Below are 19,108 nucleotides of genomic sequence, written 5' to 3'. Positions count from 1 at the left end.
CCTCTCCCATCGGGGGGCTGCAAAGGCACAGCAGCCCCCCGATCGGAGAGGGAGGGAGCTCCCTCTTACTGTTAACCTTTTCCATACAGCGGTCCGTACGGACCGCTGTATGGAAAGGGTTAAACGGCTGACATCGCATCAACGATGTCAGCCGTTTATACCAGGGTGCCAGCAATGTGCTGGCATCCTGGTATACCCACTGTACACCAACGATTATGCAATGGGAGGCGGGCGGGGGATCGCGATCCCGCCTGCCGCACCGCCCGCCTCCCGCAACGCCCCCACCGCCTGCGACACCCCCCCTGCACCACCCGCCGCCATCAAATCGTGCAGGGGTGCAGGGGGGCTGTACAATATTGATTTTAGGCACTCTGAAGTTTCTGATCCCCGCGGTCAGGGACCGCGGGGATCAGAAACTGCAAAAAGTGCAGCAAACCACAGGTCTGAATTGACCTGCGGTTTGCTGCGATCGCCGACACGGGGGGTCACATGACCCCCCCCCCCTGGCGTTTTGACAGGATGCCGGCTGAATGATTTCAGCCGGCATCTTGTTCAAATTAACCCCTGGGGCGCCGGAATGCCGATTTTAAAGATAGGGCGTACCGGTACGCCCTATGTCCTTAAGGGGTTAAAGGGGTTGTACGGCTGCTAAACGTTTTCCTAAAAACCAGCTCAGATCAGCAATACAGCGATAATATAAGGGACACAGACCTTACCAGTCCCCCACCGCTCCTCTTTGTCGACATGGGTTCCCTGCCGGTGTCCACTTCCTGGTCCCTTCTAAACAAGATGTATTTAAGGGCAGAGAGAGTTCACTCTTGTGGCCACAGATTGGAGGCATTTCCTGTAGGCACCAGGAAGTAGAGGCCAGCCATGTTGATATGGGAGTGGCAGGAGGAAGTCATTGTAGCTGACCCGCCACCGCCCACCAGTTTCCACCACTGGCGTCTATGCTATAAGGTATTCTTCAGAGTAGTCCAGCGCGGGACTGTTTTTGCACATGGCCGATTATTAGGATTTCCATTAGTGCCGTTGTTTAAGAGTAATGATTAATGTGAACCCATTCTATTGCTTCTCTAAGATCCCTACTGGCTCCATGTCTGCTCCTTGGCCTGATCGTCTCCTCTTCTTCCTTTCATACTCAGCGTTTCTCTCGAGCAGTGTCTGAAGCCTTCATCCAACTCTACGAGAAGGGTTTGGTTCAGCGCCGGCATCGTCTCGTGAACTGGTCCTGCGCCCTCCGATCAGCCATCTCCGATATTGAGGTAAGACATGGACGTCTGGTTTCCTCCCCTCTCCTCCTCTGTACACCACAGACCATTCTCCCTTTCCACAGGTGGAGAGTCGGCAGCTGAATGGTAAAACCTACCTCCCTGTACCCGGCTACGAGAGGAAGGTGCCCTTTGGGCTCCTGTTCAGCTTTGCTTATCCCAGTGCAGGAGGAGGTAGGACACTCATCCTGATGGGGGCTCCACGGACCCTATAGTCCAGTCTTTTGATCACTTTCCTTTCTTTGCAGACGGGGAAATTATTGTGGCCACCACACGCCCAGAGACTATGCTGGGCGACACTGCCGTGGCGGTCCATCCAGACGACCCCAGATACCTGGTGAGACTTCATTATCCTAGACAATTATATGATTCGGACATGATGTGACTGCTGCCAGGCTTGTCCCTGCCTGCCATTGGCTGCTCCCCCCGCCACCGGATGTTTTCATCGGCACACAGTGAGAAGCAGCGGGGGTGCGGGGACCAGGAGTGGCACAGGGATCCAGGTAAGTATATTCCCTGTGGGGGGCCGGGCATATGGGAGGACAGTTTATATTATTGGATAACCCCTTTAACCACTTCAGGCCCCCTAGCTGAAACACCCTTAATGACCAGGCCACTTTTTACACTTCTGCACTACACTACTTTCACCGTTTATTGCTCGGTCATGCAACTTACCACCCAAATGAATTTTACCTCCTTTTCTTCTCACTAATAGAGCTTTCATTTGGTGGTATTTCATTGCTGCTGACATTTTTACTTTTTTTGTTATTAATCGAAATGTAACGATTTTTTTGCAAAAAAATGAAATTTTTCAGTTGTAAAATTTTGCAAAAAAAACGACATCCATATATAAATTTTTCGCTAAATTTATTGTTCTACATGTCTTTGATAAAAAAAAATGTTTGGGCAAAAAAACATAAATGGTTTGGGTAAAAGTTATAGCGTTTACAAACTATGGTACAAAAATGTGAATTTCCGCTTTTTGAAGCAGCTCTGACTTTCTGAGCACCTGTCATGATTCCTGAGGTTCTACAATGCCCAGACAGTACAAACACCCCACAAATGACCCCATTTCGGAAAGTAGACTCCCTAAGGTATTCGCTGATGGGCATAGTGAGTTCATAGAACTTTTTATTTTTTGTCACAAGTTAGCGGAAAATGATGATGATTTTTTATTTAATTTTTTTCCTTACAAAGTCTCATATTCCACTAACTTGTGACAAAAAATAAAAACTTCCATGAACTCACTATGCCCATCACAAAATACCTTGGGGTCTCTTCTTTCCAAAATGGGGTCACTTGTGGGGTAGTTATACTGCCCTGGCATTTTAGGGGCCCTAAAGCGTGAGAAGAAGTCTGGAATATAAATGTCAAAAAATTTTTATGCATTTGGATTCCGTGAGGGGTATGGTGAGTTCATGTGAGATTTTATTTCTTGACACAAGTTAGTGGAATATGAGACTTTGTAAGCAAAATAAAAATAAAAAATTTCCGCTTACTTGGGCCAAAAAAAATGTCTGAATGACAGGGGGGTGATCAGGGAGTCTATATGGGTGATCACCCCCCTGAAATTTATCACCCCCCTGTAAGGCTCCATTCAGACGTCCGTATGTGTTTTGCGGATCCGATCCATATATCTGTGGATCCGTAAAAATCATACGGACGTCTGAATGGAGCCTGACAGGGGGGTGATCAATGACAGGGGGGTGATCAGGGAGTCTATATGGGGTGATCATGGGTGATCAGGGGTTCATAAGGGGTTAATAAGTGACAGGGGGGGGGGGTGTAGTGTAGTGTTTAGTGGTACTTTACAGAGCTACCTGTGTCCTCTGGTGGTCGATCCAAGCAAAAGGGACCACCAGAGGACCAGGTAGAAGGTATATTAGACGCTGTTATCAAAACAGCGTCTAATATACCTGTTAGGGGTTAAAAAAATCGCATCTCCAGCCTGCCAGCGAACGATCGCCGCTGGCAGGCTGGAGATCCTGTCTCTTACCTTCCGAGTGCGCGCGTTCACAGGAAATCTCGCCTCTCACGAGATGACGCACGGATGCGTCCAGGAGGAATAAATCAACCGCCTCCCGGACACATCCGTGCGTACAGCGGTCGGGAGGTGGTTAAATGATAATATTCTGACAGCCTGCTGCCACCACTAGGGGGAGCTTAAGGGCTTACTGCATACAGATTTATCATTAACCCTGTAGGAGCTGTATAAAATCCTTATGCAGTAAGGTCCCCCTAGTGGTGGCTGCAGGAAAACCGTTTATTTCATTTGGCTGTATGAATCGAAGCAGGAGATTTGACTTACAAAAAAATATATACAATACGACGGAGAACCTTGGGGATTGTCCAGCAGATCTAGAAGCTAATCTGCACAGATTTACAGATGAAAGGACTGGGAGGAGGACTCCTAGTGATGACTGTCCCTTAAATTGGTGATTTTTCTTATCTTAGAAATTCCATGGAAAGACTCTCCGTCACCCATTTACTGGACGATTGCTTCCTGTTGTCACCCATCAGCTGGTCAACCCGGAGTTTGGCACCGGTCAGTATAGCGGCAGGCAGTGGTTAAGTGTTTGACGTAATAATGGGCACTGACCCTGGCTGCCTGTTTATATCCAGGAGCGGTAAAAGTGACCCCTGCTCACAGCCTGGCAGATTTTGAGATGGCTCAGGACCTGGCGCTCCCATCAGTTTCTGTAATTGGAGAAGATGGAGCCATGACAGAAGCCGGTGGAGATTGGATTCAGGTGTGACTCGTCTACACATGTCCGTCCATTGCATGTAACAGTGTATGGGTATATTCATATTTCCCTGTATATAGGGCGTGAAAAGGTTTGATGCTCGGGAGAAAGTTCTGGCAGCGCTGAAGGAGAAAGGGCTTTACAGAGGAGACTGCGAGCACGCCATGCTGCTGCCTGTCTGCAGGTGAGCCCATCCCCAAACCAAATCCAGATCTGTCGACTAGAACCAGTACAGGCACTAGATGGCGCTAAGTGCCTGCCATCTGGTGGCACATTGTCGACGAGACTAGTACAGGCACTAGATGGCGCTAAGTGCCTGCCACCTGGTGGCACATTGTCAGCCTGCAGCAGGCCTTCTCAGCATTGGGGAAGGCCTGGATAAAAAGCCTTCTCTCAGGGAACCCCAAGGAAATATATATATTTTTTTAAACACACAAACAAAGGCGAAAAACAACGAATACACAATATACAGCACAATAGGACTCCAAAGAAGGTGACAGTAAAGATGTAGCTGTGATGGCTGTAAGTCTGGCCAGACTGATCAGTGCTTCTTTGCCCTGGTCCAGAACCATAGACAAAGCCACGATTTGCGATTATTATAGAGGTTTCCATCACATCCAAATTCTTGCTGCCTGCAACCACCACTAGGGGGAGCTCACTGGTGATGTAGTTATTGAAGTCGGTAAGGGCTCTTTCACACCTGCGTTCTTTTCTTCTGGCATAGAGTTCCGTCGTCGGGGCTCTATGCCGGAAGAATCCTGATCAGGATTATCCCCATGCATTCTGAATAGAGAGAAATCCGTTCAGGATGTCTTCAGTTCAGGACCGAAACGTTTTTTGGCCGGAGAAAATACTGCAGCATGCTGCGCTTTTTGCTCCGGCCAAAAATCCTGAACACTTCCCGCAAGGCCGCATCCGGAATTAATGCCCATTGAAAGGCATTAATCCGGATCCGGCCTTAAGCTAAACGTCGTTTCGCCGCATTACCGGATCCGACGTTTAGCTTTTTCTGAATGGTAACCATGGCTGCCAGGACGCTAAAGTCCTGGCAGCCATGGTAAAGGGGAGCGGGGGAGCAGCATACTTACCGTCCGTGAGGCTCCCGGGGCGCTCCAGAGTGACGTCAGGGCGCCCCACGCGCATGGATGACGTGATCGCATGGATCACGTCATCCATGCGCTTGGGGCGCTCTGACGTCATTCTGGAGCGCCCCGGGAGCCGCACGGACTGTAAGTATACTGCTCCCCACTACTACTATGGCAACCAGGACTTTAATAGCATCCTGGCTGCCATAGTAACACTGAACGCATTTTGAAGACGGATCCGTCTTCAAATGCTTTCAGTTCACTTGCGGTGTTACGGATTCAGCGGCCACTTCCGGCCAATGGAGTACACGCCGGATCCGGACAACGCAAGTGTGAAAGAGGCCTTACAAATCCCTTTGTAGCAAGCTTCTGCACTCCCTCTAGTGGTGGCTGCAGGAAAAAACACCATGCACATAGGATACTGCAGTGAAGCAGACCCTTACCCCATGTCTTCTTGTCTTTCTTTGCAGTCGCTCTGGTGACGTGATCGAACACTTACTGAAGAGACAGTGGTTTGTGAACTGTGAGGGGATGGCCCAAAAGGCTGTAAGGGTAAGACAAGCGATTTGATTCTCTTACTTCTCCCGTCACCTGTCTCCTCTCATTACTGTATGTCATGTTATTCCCAGGCCGTGGAGTCAGGAGAGCTGAGGATCACGCCGTCTTATCACCAGAAGAACTGGAAGAATTGGCTCTTAAACATCAGGTTGGACCCGGCAGAGAATTTTCACATTTGTGATGTACTATGGGTTATTGCTGTTAATTACATCTGCAGAATCAGCAGCCTGGTAGGGGGTCAGTTGAAGAGTCATTGAGTTTCATTCATCGGGGTAAATCATTGCAGACTTTTCCTCCCATCCGATCCTGCAACCCAAACAGCAGGGGGGAAGTTACCTTTGGCTGATCATTTTCCCTGCAGCGCCCTCTAGAGTTGAGGCTTGCTACTACATGTGACTCTTAAAGTAAATGGCGACCTTTTCCAGAAAAGCCTGCACCAATGCTGGTTAGGCTCCACTTTGGATCAGAGAGGGGCTCACCGAGTGGCAGACCTCCCTGTATGACGTTCTAGTAGGTGACCATCACCTGGATCTTCCTCTTGTATTCCATCCGTTCTTTTACCTTGCAGTGACTGGTGCATCTCGCGGCAGCTGTGGTGGGGACATCAGATTCCAGCCTATCTCGTCAGCTTGTCTCGGGCTCCGTCTCTCCAGGTATCTACATGTAGATTAACTCTGCATTCAATCTATCAGAGACCTTCTCATCCCTGACCCCAATATTGTATTTGCAGGATAACAACGATGAGAGTGAAGGATTCTGGGTAGCGGCCCATAGCGAATCAGAGGCCAGGAAGAAAGCCGCCAGTGTCTCAGGAAGACCAGAGTCCGAGCTCAGCCTTAGAAGAGGTGAGGGCTTATCCTAGAACTATACTCAGCGTCCCCTGCCTTACAAGGGAGTTTCAGAATACTGTCCCATAATCCAGAACATCTGATAATTCAGCACCGGTCATCACATTAAAGGGGTTTGTGTTCTCATTGCTCCTTTCTCTGTGTAGATGAAGACGTTCTCGATACCTGGTTTTCATCGGCTCTTTTTCCGTTTGCTATGCTGGGATGGCCGGAGCAGGTGAGTTTTGCGTCCTTAGTCTGAGAACATTTTACCTTCTGGATTATTTGTCACTAATCTCCCATGATTGATGTGTATTTAACCATTCCCGACCAGTGCCGTACATGTACAGCACTGAACTGGTCTTTAGAGATGGCGCCGCTCCGCCATTGCCTGCTGTTTCACACAGCAAACACTCAGGGTTGATGTCTGCAAACGGCGATAACGCCAATCACAGACACTGAGCCCCTCAGATGCTGTGGTCAGATTTGACAGCGGTACCGGAGAGCTGAAAACCAAGAAACGCCGGTCTTGATAAGCCCCTGCGCTGGCGATGGATCCGCCAAAGTTATGTAGAGGCACCGGCCTCTACATAACTTTGGCCTATCCAGTGCCAGTCTAAATGTAAGACCAGCTTCTGAGCTGTCTTACATTTAGACCATTTTCTACGCCTAAAAGGTGTAGAAAATGATGAATGAGACTGGCCTACCGGTCCGCCCTCCCTTTTTAGACCTGGCATGAGCGGGGAAGAAGGCGCACGACAAAAGTGGTGTCTATCTGGTCATCAGTGACCCTCCAAAATCCATAAAACTGTGCCGCAATTCCACCCAGTTTGGAAAAAAAAATTCTGCTTCCCACTACTTCGTATGCAATATTAAATGGTGCCATTAAAAAGTACAACTTGTCCCTCAAAAAACAAACCCTCGTATAACTATGTGAATGGAAAAATAAAAAAGTTATGGCTCCGGGAAAGCGGCCACACAAAGATGGAAAGTAGCCTGAGACTGAAAGGGCTTAAAGAGGTTTTCTCAAGACGCAGATTCATACTTACCTGCTCCCGGCGCAGTCCACTTCCTGGTTTCGGCAGGGGGCAGGCTCCATCTTCATTGATGACTTCTCCCGGCCGGGCCGCGCGCTGTACTGAACGCGCACACCAAGTCCGCGCATGCGCCCTGGTGACTTCTTCCTGGCCAGTATAGTATACTTGCGGCCACCGCGATTCCTGAGAAGAGCGGTGGCCGTAACCAGGGGAGACAGAAGACAACAGTCAGGTAAGTATTGGTTTATTTTTTTCTTAGGGGTGGGGATTTGTTAATGAACTATATTTAGAAAAATGATCACTGTTAAATCATTAACAGATTTAACAGTGATCATTAAGATGATAATATCCCTTTAAGATAACATGCTCATTACCTGCCACCACCGCTAGGGGGAGCTTGCTGCATACTTAGCATTGAGTTCAGTGCTCCTGTCCTCCCCCTAGTGGTGGCTGCAGGTAACCAGAGTGTTGTTCTAGCACATATGACCACTGAGGCCTGTGATTGGCAGGAGCGGTCATGAGACCAAATCGCTTCTAATCCACTAGTCCAGCTGGGAATGGAAGTGACTGGTGTGGGAACGGTGACAGATTTTTTTTATTGTATTTTTATTTTTTATTGGTCACAGCTTACGACTATTGGGGTTTTCAGCTCATAGGTAACTTTACATCTTTGCAGGAGTTTTGGAGCTCTGTATCAGAAATTGAACCACCAGCCATTCCGTTATATATTAAGAAAACAGCGCAGAGTTTTGGAAATTCACTTTTATGAATTGTCTCTTCCATACAGACTAAGGATCTCGAGGATTTTTACCCCAACTCTCTCTTGGAGACGGGCAGTGACCTCCTGTTCTTCTGGGTGGCTCGGATGGTGATGTTAGGAGGACAGCTTACAGGGCAGTTACCATTTAAAGAGGTAGGTACAGAAATATTATATTCTGGAGCGCTCTGCTCTATCAGACCTATTATAATATACCTCTATAATCAGGACCCAGAATGTCCATGCATTACAGACAATCCATTGATTTCAATAGTAGGTGTGTAATACTTCATTTCTCCCGTGGTGGCGCTGCAAGGACATTGAACTACTTCTCAGATGATCACTGGAGGTTCCTAGCAGCAGGACATCCTGTGACCACCTTATTGTCCATGGACGCAATCTAACAAAGGGGTTGTGCAAAGAAGAAAACCATTTTTTTAGGGGACTTTACAATGCTTGCAATAGGTTGGCAGTTGGATGCTTGGGGGTACGACTCCTGGTACCCACCCATCAGCTGTTTAAAGGGGCCACAGTGATCCTATTATAAAAAGCACAGCGCCATACGTTGTATAGTGGCTATACTTAGTATTGCAGGTTCACTTGACTAGGGCTGAGATGTACAAAGACCATGTGACCGATGGATGTGATGTCACAGTCCTGGGAAGAGGCCGCAGCACTCGCCTGAGCTCCATGGCCTCTTCAAACTGTAGATCGTCGGGGATTCTCCCCACAATTAAGTTAATATTTAACTTCAGGAAAACCCCTTTAAGTGAACGAGTCTGAGCTGCATTACCAGACACCGCCCTTGGGCAAGAGTGGCGCTGTAGTGGAGTGAGGCACACAAGTCCTTTCATTCAACCACTCCCTGAGCATTGAGGCGGTATGGTTAGGACTCTCTGTGTTCCACCCCTTGGTCACGTTTGTGCTCCTGTCTGTCTTCCCTCAGGTGTTCTTGCACTCCATGGTCCGAGATGCTCATGGGAGGAAGATGAGTAAATCTCTAGGAAATGTTCTCGATCCTCTGGATGTGATGACAGGAATTTCCTTGGAGGTAAGAGCAGCGCTGAATGCTGCGGAAATCATGGGACGTGTTGAAGGGGCCCTTCCCAAACGGTGATCCACAAATGGCCGGGTCCTCTTAAAGGGGTTATCCCATCATAATCACTGTTAAATCTGTTAATCATTTGACAGTGATCATTTTTGTAATTATATATGATTAACCAATTCCCACCGTTTAGGAGAAAATTCATCCCCCACTTACCTTATTGTTGTCATTCGGACTCCCCCGGTTGCGCAGAAGACTCCTTCTTTTTTTCCTGGCCGGGCTGCTTGCTGTCCTGAACACGCCCACAGCGCAAGCGCGATGGTGACTTCTTCCTGGAGAGAATAGTACAGAGCCGCGAACGCGCACGCTGGCTCTGTACTATACTGGCCAGGAATAAGTCACCATGGCGCATGCGCGGCAGCGATCGGGTTTAGTCAAGTGTAAGTATGAAAAGGCGAAGTGGGATAACCCCTTTAAAGTGAACCAGACAAAAAAAATATCTAGACCCCTTTCCAGATTCTGCCCTGTCCCGGTGTCCAAACACTGACCAGGCTGTGAAATGTCGTCCTTGGATGCAGCCGTGGTTGATGCGGTCATGTGTCCAGTGACCTGTCTGTGTTCACATTGAGTGGGGCAGAATAGTGATTACTGGGCGAAACGCACTACAAGTCTCACGCATTCGTTTTATCCTGACAGAGCCTGCGGGGAAAGCTAAAAGAGGGAAATCTGGACCCACGAGAGTTTAAAGTGGCCGAGTCCGGACTGGTAAGATGGAAGCCCGAGGTTTGTGTCTGTTTTGAGAGCGATCACGGTCTGTGGAGACCGCCTCTTGCCGCACATGTTCGATATCATGCCCAATCCTTTTGTTCACAGGAAAATGAAAGCACATGGTCAAGCCCGGCATGTATGTGCAGGAAGGGGGTTTGGATCAGAATGAGTATTGTGTTACCAGCCTTACTCAGGAAACCCTTCATCATCCAATGCACATAAAATACCGCCATATGAGGCCCATACAGTAGAGCTATATTATACCTAAATACTGCCCGGCACTGCAAGTAGCTGCTATACAGTGTCCAGGTTCACGAGACTTGTGGTGAAGAAACCCCCTCCCCCGACATTTGTCCCTTTTTGCCCGCTCTGTGTTCCTGGTCTTGGATGGCAGGGCCGAGAGGAGACAGTCTTCCATACAGAACGAGTCAGTTTTCTGCATCATTTTGTGTTTGTTTCTGTGCCCAGATTAAGGATTACCCCCATGGGATCCCGGAGTGCGGGTCGGACGCCCTGAGATTTGCCCTTTGCTCACATAGAGTACAAGGTGAGAACCAGCGCCCCTCACTTCTCCTTGTCCAGGTCACAGTACTATGGAATGAGACTTGAAGCAGCGCCACCCTCTAGCTCTGTCGGGTACTCAATGGAGTAATGTCTGTTCTGCTGTTCACCCTTCTGTCTCCTTGTGCGTTCTCTTCTAGGTGATGACATCAATCTGGATGTCGCCTCGGTCCTCGCCGTGCGCCACTTCTGCAACAAAGTGTGGAACGGGGTGAAATTCACGCTGTCTGCGCTGGGGGAAGGGTTTACTCCTCTACCAATGGCAGAGGTGAGGGAAGCTTTCTGTTTTGGATGCACCGTCCCTGTAAGTTCCACTACTTGATGTGATGATTGGTGCCTTCTGTCAGCTGAGGCCGCAGGCTCCCTTGGACCGATGGCTGCTGGACCGACTGCGGCAGCTGACCGAGGAGCTCGAGAAGAAGCTCCGAAGCTATGAGGTTCACCAGGCGACGGCGGCCATTCATGCCTTCTGGTTGAAGAACTACTGTGATGTTTATGTGGTAAGTGGCCATCGGTGTGACAGAGTGGTCTTCAACTGTTGAAATACTACAGCAACCAGCATGCCCTGACTGTCTCCGTGCTTGGAGATGTAGTATCACCACAGCTGGAGGACCATGTTTGCAGGTAGAGGAGCACTGACTACTCGATAGGCATGAGGACCGTCCACATTGCACATAGTCTACACCCATTAGCCATAACCTTAAAAACAGCTGAAGTGCCTAACTTGGTTTATGGTGGCTGGGATATTTTAGGTAGAGTAAAATGGCCAAGCGGAGTAACTTTGACAAAGGCCAAATTGTGGTGACTGGGTCAGATCATCTCCAAAATGGAATGTCTTTCATAGTTTACGCCAGGCATGCTCAACCTGCGGCCCTCCAGCTGTTGTAAAACTACAAATCCCACAGTGCCCTGCTGATAGCTGTAGGCTGTTCGGGCATGCTGGGAGTTGGTTTTGTAACAGCTGGAGGGCCGCAGGTTGAGCATGCCTGGGACTTTACGCAGTATGCCGTGGTGAGTACCTACCAAAAATGGTCCAAGTTGGGGGAAACAGTTTTTTTTATTTTTTTTATGTCGGAGAGGAGTGAAGGCTAGCTCATCTGCTCCAGTCCACCAGAAAAACCACTGTTAAGCAAACATCTTCTGGATGACGATGAGAGAAAGGTGTCAGGACTGCAGAGCATTGCAGCCGGGTGTGTAGAGGACTGTGTACCTACAGACCGGTCAGAGTGCCCACTGCTGAAAGTGCCTGCCATGGACACATGAGCATCAGCTTGGTCTGGTCAATCACGTTACATCAAGCGTCATTGCACCTGCCGCTATCTCTTCCCCAAGCAAGTATGGGAAGAAGTTTTCTGGTCTTACACCATCTAGACGGCTGGGCACATGCATGTCACTTACCTGGGGAAGAGATGAAACCAGGATGCAACCGTGAGAAGAAGACAAGTCTGCAGTGTGATGCTCTGGACAGTGTTCTGCTGGGAAAACCTTATTTCCTCCTAATGGCAGTGGCCTGCTTCAGCAGGATAATGCTCCGTCCACACTGCACAAACAGGAACACAGGAATGAGGAGCAGGACAAAGAGATCAAGGTAGTGACTTGTCCTCAGATACCACAGGGCACCTTCAGAGGTTTAATGGAGTCCAGGCCTGGAAGGATGAGGGTTGTTTTGGCAGCAAAAGGGACCTAGACCATATTAGACATTGGTTTCAAAGTCCTGGCTGGTCGTAGGTAACAGTACCTCCAGTATTCGGGATAGTTCTCTGCCTTATCCTCATAGCCGAGCTTTAAATGGCTAATATAGGGGCTATCGCCAAGTTAGGCATTCTTAAGAGCGAATATAGGGGCCAGTGCTTCGTAATATACTCACCATTTCAATTCTGCAACATTTTTCCCCCTCTTGTACAGGGGGGTCTTGGCAATTCCTTAAAGGGGTTGTCCCATCTCAGACTCTGGAGGCATATCGCCAGGATGTGCCCCCAATGTATGTACGGGGCCACCCTCCTTTCATTCCTATGGGAGTGCGGAAAATTTGCCATTGCAATGAATGGGAAGCACACTGCACGCGTGCGGCCACCGCCCCATTAACTTTTATGGAGCTGACGGAAAGGCTCGGCTATTTTTGGCAATCCCATAGGAATGTGAATCGAGGGCGGCCGCTCATGCCCAGTGTACCCTCCGGGCCTTTGCGGGCTCCGTTCTAAGTATAGGTATAGGACCCTCACCTATCAGACATTGAGGTCATATGCCCCTAATGTCTGAGATGGGACTACCCCCTTTAATTCGTGGATGCATGCCCATGGTTGCGATGATGTCACTAGGCAGAGCACGTGGCGTTTGCACCCAGTTATTGACCCCTTCAGTCACAAGACCATGGACAAAACATCTCTACGCCACTATGATGCAGGGTGCGACTCCAATACACATGGTGCCGAATTCTAAACCATTTTCTATTGACCCATAGCCTGTAAAAAAAAAAAAAAAAAAAAATATGTGCGCTTTGATCCTGTCATCCTGGGTTACTCGATTTTCCTGTTGTAAAAAGAGGGGTAAGACAGAAGGGAGAAACACGTGGCGGCAGGATCGGACTGCACGTAGTGGGACACCATGGAGACATTGTTCTGCAGAGGAGCTGCGTACACAACGCTGGGAGATTTTTCATCAAAGCTGATTGCTTTTCCATTGAGCCTTTTCATTCTTCATGCAGGAAGCTGTAAAACCCGTTCTGAAGGGGCCCGGTGGCCCCAACGCTCGTCAGGTGCTCTACTGGGGGGCGGAGCAGACTCTTCGGCTTCTTGCGCCCTTCACCCCTTACCTTTCGGAAGAACTGTGGCAGCGCTTGCCGGCGTCCACCTCATTACGCGCGCCCAGCGTCTGTGTGGCCGAGTACCCCAGCCTCTGGCACACGGTAAGGTGTAATATGGTAGAGGCTGCGTCATGGATGTAGCGGTAACGTGGAGGTTAATCATCGCTCTCGCTCCTCTCCCAGGCCCACTGGTCGTATCCGGAGGAGGAGCGGCGCTTTGACTTTGTGTATTCCGTGATTAGGACGCTGCGCGGCCTGAGGAGCGACTACAACTTGACTAAAGCCAGGCCTGAAGGTAAAGGGGGGGGGGGGTGTTACCGAGAATCAAAGGGGTCTCCTGGTCTTATCTAAACAGTCCTGCAACTTTCTAATATACGTTGTGTATCAGTGCCTCACTATCTCTGCTTGCTGTCAGTAAATAAGAAAAGTCTTTAAGAGAAGCTGAAACCCAGTAGGACTTCTCACGGCTGAGGGTTGTCACAATTGCATCCGGTCTGTGTGACGCACTGTGGGCTCCAGACTGATACATTGTGGCAACTAGAGTTGAGCGAATCCGATTCGGATTGCTGTATCCAAACACCATGCCTTTAAAAACGTTGTTAATAATATGGGCTCCTTCCTAGTGTAAAATGTATGTCCTCCGGGGAGATGTTTCCGAAGTTTCAGCAAATATCGTGAGATTTAATTCATCTATGAGAAAGCAATCCAATGATTGAAAAGAAGTGTAAAGGAAAATATTTTTATAAATAAAAATAATAAAAAAAATTGAAAAATGTAAATCAACACCCTTTCCCGAAAATGAAATAAACAACACATCATATGTATCCCAACATGCAAAAATGCCCGTACTATTAAAATATTATAAATGTAATCCCATACGGAAAACGTTGAAACATAAAAAAGGTCAATATGGCAGATTCGTCAGTTTTTTTCGTCACTTCTCGTCACTTTATAAAAAGTGATCAAAAAGTTGTGCACGCCCCAAAATGGTATAACTGAAAAGGACAGATCGCCCCGCAAAAAGTTTCCGTATACATAAATACAAAAAAGTTATAGGGGTCAGACAGAATATGGAGACTAAAAGATTTTAAAAAATAAGTTTTTTAAGGTTTTTTATTTTTATTTTTTTTCAGTATAAAAACGCAATAAAAAACATACAGATGTGGTATTGCCAGATTCGTACTGACTCACTGGAGAATGAAAGTAACTGGTCAGTTTTATGATATAGGGAAAGCTGTAAAAACAAAAAAAATGTACTGGAATTGTGTTGCTCTCCCCCCCCCCCCCCCCCCCCCCAATTTCCCCCCATTTTATAATTTCTTTCCCCAGCTTCCCACCGCATTGTATGCAACCGTCAATAGTGCCATTAGAGAAGGCATCTTGTCCCACAAAAAACAAGCCCTCATACAGAAAAATAAAAGTTATGGCTTTGGGAGTAAAAAATGAAAACTAAAAAACAGAAAATCGCCTGGTCATAAGAGGGTTAAACTCTGCATGTAAATAAGACTGGTCCCACTCACTGACAGCAAGCAGAGATCTTGGAATTTAAACACCTATTGTATTAGAAAGCTGCAGAACTTGTCATTATATGTTGATTACCTGGTTTAGGTCCGGGGTATTTTGAGTCGTCAGGACGGACACGTTGTTCATCTTTATACACTTTTATACATTTTTATATATTTTTCATCTGCAGTTACTTTTCATTTCTTACCTGTTTATTTTATCGTTACCACCAGGATTGGAGGTTTGGGGGGGGGGGGGGTCTTTTTTGGGAAGTTATTTTCAGTGTATTTTTTTTTTTTTAAGTATTGAACTCCTATCTCCTGCCCTGACGATTTTCTTCCTTTATTCTCCAGTTTATATCTCCTGTTCCCAAGAAGACGACCTGCTCTCTCTTCAGTCCTTCCTGTCTCCCCTGCAGACCCTCTCATTCTCGGGGCCCCTTCACATCCACCTCTCAGGGGCCACACCCCAGGAGTGTGGGGATGGTCCTGGCTGGGCCTCAGGAGACGTGACCGATGACGCTCGTGTTTACATGAACCTGAAGGTTAGTAATGAGCCCACCTAGGTCCTGGGATACTGAAGGTCCTCCCTGCTATACATTTTCTAGCGTACTTTATTCTCGAGATCTCTGCTTGGTGTCAGTGAATAGAAACATTACTGTTTACATCTTGCAGCAGTCTTGATCACATCGCTGCAGGGCTCTTTCTTGTAACAATCCCTGCAATCCTCTCCTGGGAGAGCAGAACAGGATTTAGGCCTCTGTTTCCATTCCCTGACTGAAAGGAGAGATCTTGCAAATAAAACATAGAGCATATTATAAAACTGAAGAGTAAGGCCTCGTTCACATCTCCGTTTATGTGATCCGTCTGCCGGATCCGGCGCAAATGCCAGCTGTCGGCCAGAGGAAAAAAAAAAAACATTTCACGCATTGCCGGAAATCGGCTGGACCATCACTGGACCCTGTTGCGGTCAATGGGGGATCCTGCGGTGAAGTTGAGGATCTGGCAGGCTGCCCTGTACCAGAACATGAGGCCTGACCTACAGAAAACTGGAAAATTCCTTTAAGATTGTGACTCCCTTTCTCCTGACATAGGGATTGGTGGATCCTTCCGCAGAGCTCCACAAGCTGCAGGCTAAACTTAAGAAGTTGGAACAGATCAAAGGCAAGATGAAGGAAGAAGTGGAGGAGGCGGAGGTAGGTTATGGAGTAGGTGCACCCTGTGTTCACCTCAGGGTCTTCTCACGGAGAGGCCTCACAGTATTGTGTAGGAGAGGGGTCCTTACTGGGAGGGCTCTGCGCTGGGCTGGTTTTGTCATTGGAAGACTGGTATTAGGCTGGCCCCACTCATACAGCCAAGAGCTATCTCACCCCCCCATACACATGCATGCCAGGCTAGGCTAAGCATGCATGTGTTCCGAACAGGGAAAGGGAAGAAAGCCACCATCGCACACCTCTAAACTGACAGCTTATATCTCAGACAACGAAAGGATCAAGCATGCTCAAATCAAGAAGCCCAATCGTTGCCTCCCCCGACACCTGCCATCAGGAGGCCCACCCATACACATTAGAGGGGCAGCAGAAATCGGTGGGTACGGACCACCTTTAGTATGTAGCAAATACAGATGAGGAAACCTGTGCGTTGAGCAGGATGAGAATGCGGTCACTTTCTATATTTTTTTTGTTTCTTTAGGAGAATTCTCTGCAGCTGAAAATCTTAAGACTACGACGCACAATGAAGACGTTGGAGCAGATGTCTTAGGAGGGGAGGATATGCAGCAAGTGGAGCCAAGTGTAGTATCATGTGCCACCTTGTGGTCACTGTGTGTATCGCAGGCACTGAGGAAGCTTTGGCGCTGCCTACGAGACAGTACGCGAGTGTTATCATGAGTGTTCCCTTCCTGTCCTTTCCTCGGACGCTACGGTCAATGTATATGTTGTAAAATCAGAATTTTAATAAATTTTTGTACATCTCTGATATTTTACCAGTTTGTCACATTTTATGACATACATAAAAGCGCTATTCCGGATTATAGAAAAGGTGACTTCGTACCCCTTGGGGGGCCCCCCAAAATAAACAGAGCGGCAGGTTGGACATCTGCACTGCCGCTCCATTCGTCAGGTATTTCCGGAACTCCCATAGAGATGGATGAAGCAGCATTGCGATGTTCTACTTGCCTTTCTGTTCTTTTTGGGGGACCCTTTGAGGTATGGTACTCCCATTATCGGTGAGGTCCCAGCAGTAGGACCCTCAACTATAATAGTTATCCTGTGATAACTTGTCACAACCACAACATCGCTTCAAAGTCCCATATTAGGTACCTGGCAGTTTGGAAAATTCAGCTGTCCTGTATAATGCATGTCCGTGTGATAGGACACACTCATAATTGTCTATGTCTGTGAGAGCAGCTGATGAGATGAGGCTATGTATGGAAACTGTCCAAAACAGTGATTACTTTTTAATACTAAGCAGAGAATTCTGAAGGTTATGTTTGTCATAGCTGGATGGGTTGACAGTCCCAGCAGGACTGATCCTTTGGCATCTTAAATTGCCTTCCGACCTTGCTTTGGTCAATTCCAGGTGCATCTGAATCTCCTAAAGGTCCTAGAAACCAAGTAGTGTCACAATATAATCAGGTATTGTTCTGTAGAGCCTGGTGGACGGTGCAGGGGAGACAAGATTTGTGTCTCTCCTTCCATTCATTGTGTCATTGATTGTGATCTCTGAACTCTTTGGAGTATTTGTCTCTCCTGTCTCTCGCTGTATATAACTTGTGACTTTTGTTGTTATTTTAAATCTAAATTCAGATACACGGGTATCTTCTCTTGTCATAGGGTAAGTGGAGACAAGATTTTGTCCATTTGAGCTTTCGCCAAAGGTTTGGTACGTAATGGTCTTCCACTATTTTATGGGCAGGACAACCCCCTTCTTCTGTGTGTATACAAATCTTTTGTCTCTCCTTCCTTTCACTTTGTTCATCACTAGTTATGATTTGTCATTGCCCAGTTGAGTTCTTTGACCAGTTGTCAGATACATACAGTGCTGCCCATAATTATTCATACACCTGGCAAATTTTGAATGAAAGTTACTTTGATTCAACCAGCAAGTAATTTTTTGATTGGAAATAATATAGGTGTCTCCCAAAAGATAAAAAGACGATGTACAAGTGGCATTATTGTGGGGAAAAAAAACATTTCTCAGCTTTTATTTACATTTGAGCAAAAAATACAAGATGTTCCGCACTGTGGAAAATCTCAGAGGACGTGGTCGGAAGCCACAAGTGACACCTGTGCTGGCCAGGAGGATAGTTAGAGAGGTGAAAAAGAATCCAAGGATCACCACCAAGGCCATCCTGGTGAATATGGGCTCTGCTGGTGGCAATGTCTCAAGGAAGACAATCCAACGGACACTGCACACTGCTGGGTTCCACGGATGTCGACTAAGGAGTACGCCACTTCTCCAGATAAGGCACACAAAAGCTCATCTGGACAAAGAAGACGACGTCTGGTCTTCTGTTATGGTCAGATGAAACAAAAATTGAATTGTTTGGTCACAATGATGTTTCCTTCCTTTGGCGTAAAAAAGAAGCCTTTAACCCAAAGAACACCATCCCCACTGTCAAACATGATGGTGGGAACCTAATGCTTTGGGGGTGTTTTTCAGCCAATGGACCAGGGAACCTAATCACAGTAAACGGCACCATGAAAAAAGAGCAATAAATGAGGATTCTCAACGACAACATCAGGCAGTCTGCAGAGAAACTTGGCCTTGGGCACCAGTGGACATTTCAGCATGACAATGACCAAAACACACAGCAAAAGTGGTGAAGAAATGGTTAGCAGACAACAACATTAACGTTTTGGAGCGGCCCAGCCAGAGTCCAGACTTGAATCCAATTTAGAATCTGGAGGGAGCTAAAGAACAGGGTGATGGCAAGAAGACCCTCCAACCTGAAAGATTTGGAGCTCATTGCTAAAGATAAATAGGCAAAAATACCTGTGGAGACCTGCAAAAAGCTGGTCTGCAATTATAGGAAGCGTTTGATTGCTGTAATAGCAAATAAAGGCTTTTCTATAGATTTTTGAGAAGGGTATGAATAATTTTGAACTGGACACTTTTTTTGCTCAAATGTAAACAAAAGCTGAGAAAT

The 19,108-nt window shown here is 47.5% G+C and overlaps 1 protein-coding gene across 2 annotated transcripts in view; it reads left to right on the top strand.

Moving 5' to 3' along the window:
* Positions 1-16,930, top strand: part of VARS2 (valyl-tRNA synthetase 2, mitochondrial) — a 47,322-nt gene extending 30,392 nt beyond the window's left edge. For both annotated transcript variants that reach the window (XM_044305443.1, XM_044305442.1), the window contains exons 9-30: positions 1,146-1,265; positions 1,337-1,445; positions 1,520-1,608; positions 3,726-3,816; positions 3,894-4,021; positions 4,096-4,199; positions 5,571-5,652; positions 5,730-5,806; positions 6,227-6,311; positions 6,389-6,503; positions 6,653-6,723; positions 8,310-8,435; positions 9,226-9,330; positions 10,021-10,089; positions 10,561-10,639; positions 10,794-10,921; positions 11,001-11,153; positions 13,358-13,558; positions 13,640-13,751; positions 15,313-15,503; positions 16,053-16,154; positions 16,651-16,930. In XM_044305443.1, coding sequence (XP_044161378.1) covers positions 1,146-1,265; positions 1,337-1,445; positions 1,520-1,608; positions 3,726-3,816; positions 3,894-4,021; positions 4,096-4,199; positions 5,571-5,652; positions 5,730-5,806; positions 6,227-6,311; positions 6,389-6,503; positions 6,653-6,723; positions 8,310-8,435; positions 9,226-9,330; positions 10,021-10,089; positions 10,561-10,639; positions 10,794-10,921; positions 11,001-11,153; positions 13,358-13,558; positions 13,640-13,751; positions 15,313-15,503; positions 16,053-16,154; positions 16,651-16,719 — 2,406 coding nt within the window. In that variant the 3' untranslated portion in view covers positions 16,720-16,930. The remainder of the gene's footprint in view (positions 1-1,145; positions 1,266-1,336; positions 1,446-1,519; positions 1,609-3,725; positions 3,817-3,893; positions 4,022-4,095; positions 4,200-5,570; positions 5,653-5,729; positions 5,807-6,226; positions 6,312-6,388; positions 6,504-6,652; positions 6,724-8,309; positions 8,436-9,225; positions 9,331-10,020; positions 10,090-10,560; positions 10,640-10,793; positions 10,922-11,000; positions 11,154-13,357; positions 13,559-13,639; positions 13,752-15,312; positions 15,504-16,052; positions 16,155-16,650) is intronic.
* Positions 16,931-19,108: the final 2,178 nt, after the last annotated feature.

This window comes from Bufo gargarizans, chromosome 9, assembly GCF_014858855.1.
Source record: "Bufo gargarizans isolate SCDJY-AF-19 chromosome 9, ASM1485885v1, whole genome shotgun sequence".
NCBI classification, from domain to species: Eukaryota; Metazoa; Chordata; class Amphibia; order Anura; family Bufonidae; genus Bufo; species Bufo gargarizans.
Note: the sequence above shows the minus strand (reverse complement) of the source record. Positions and strands in the feature narration are given on the sequence as shown.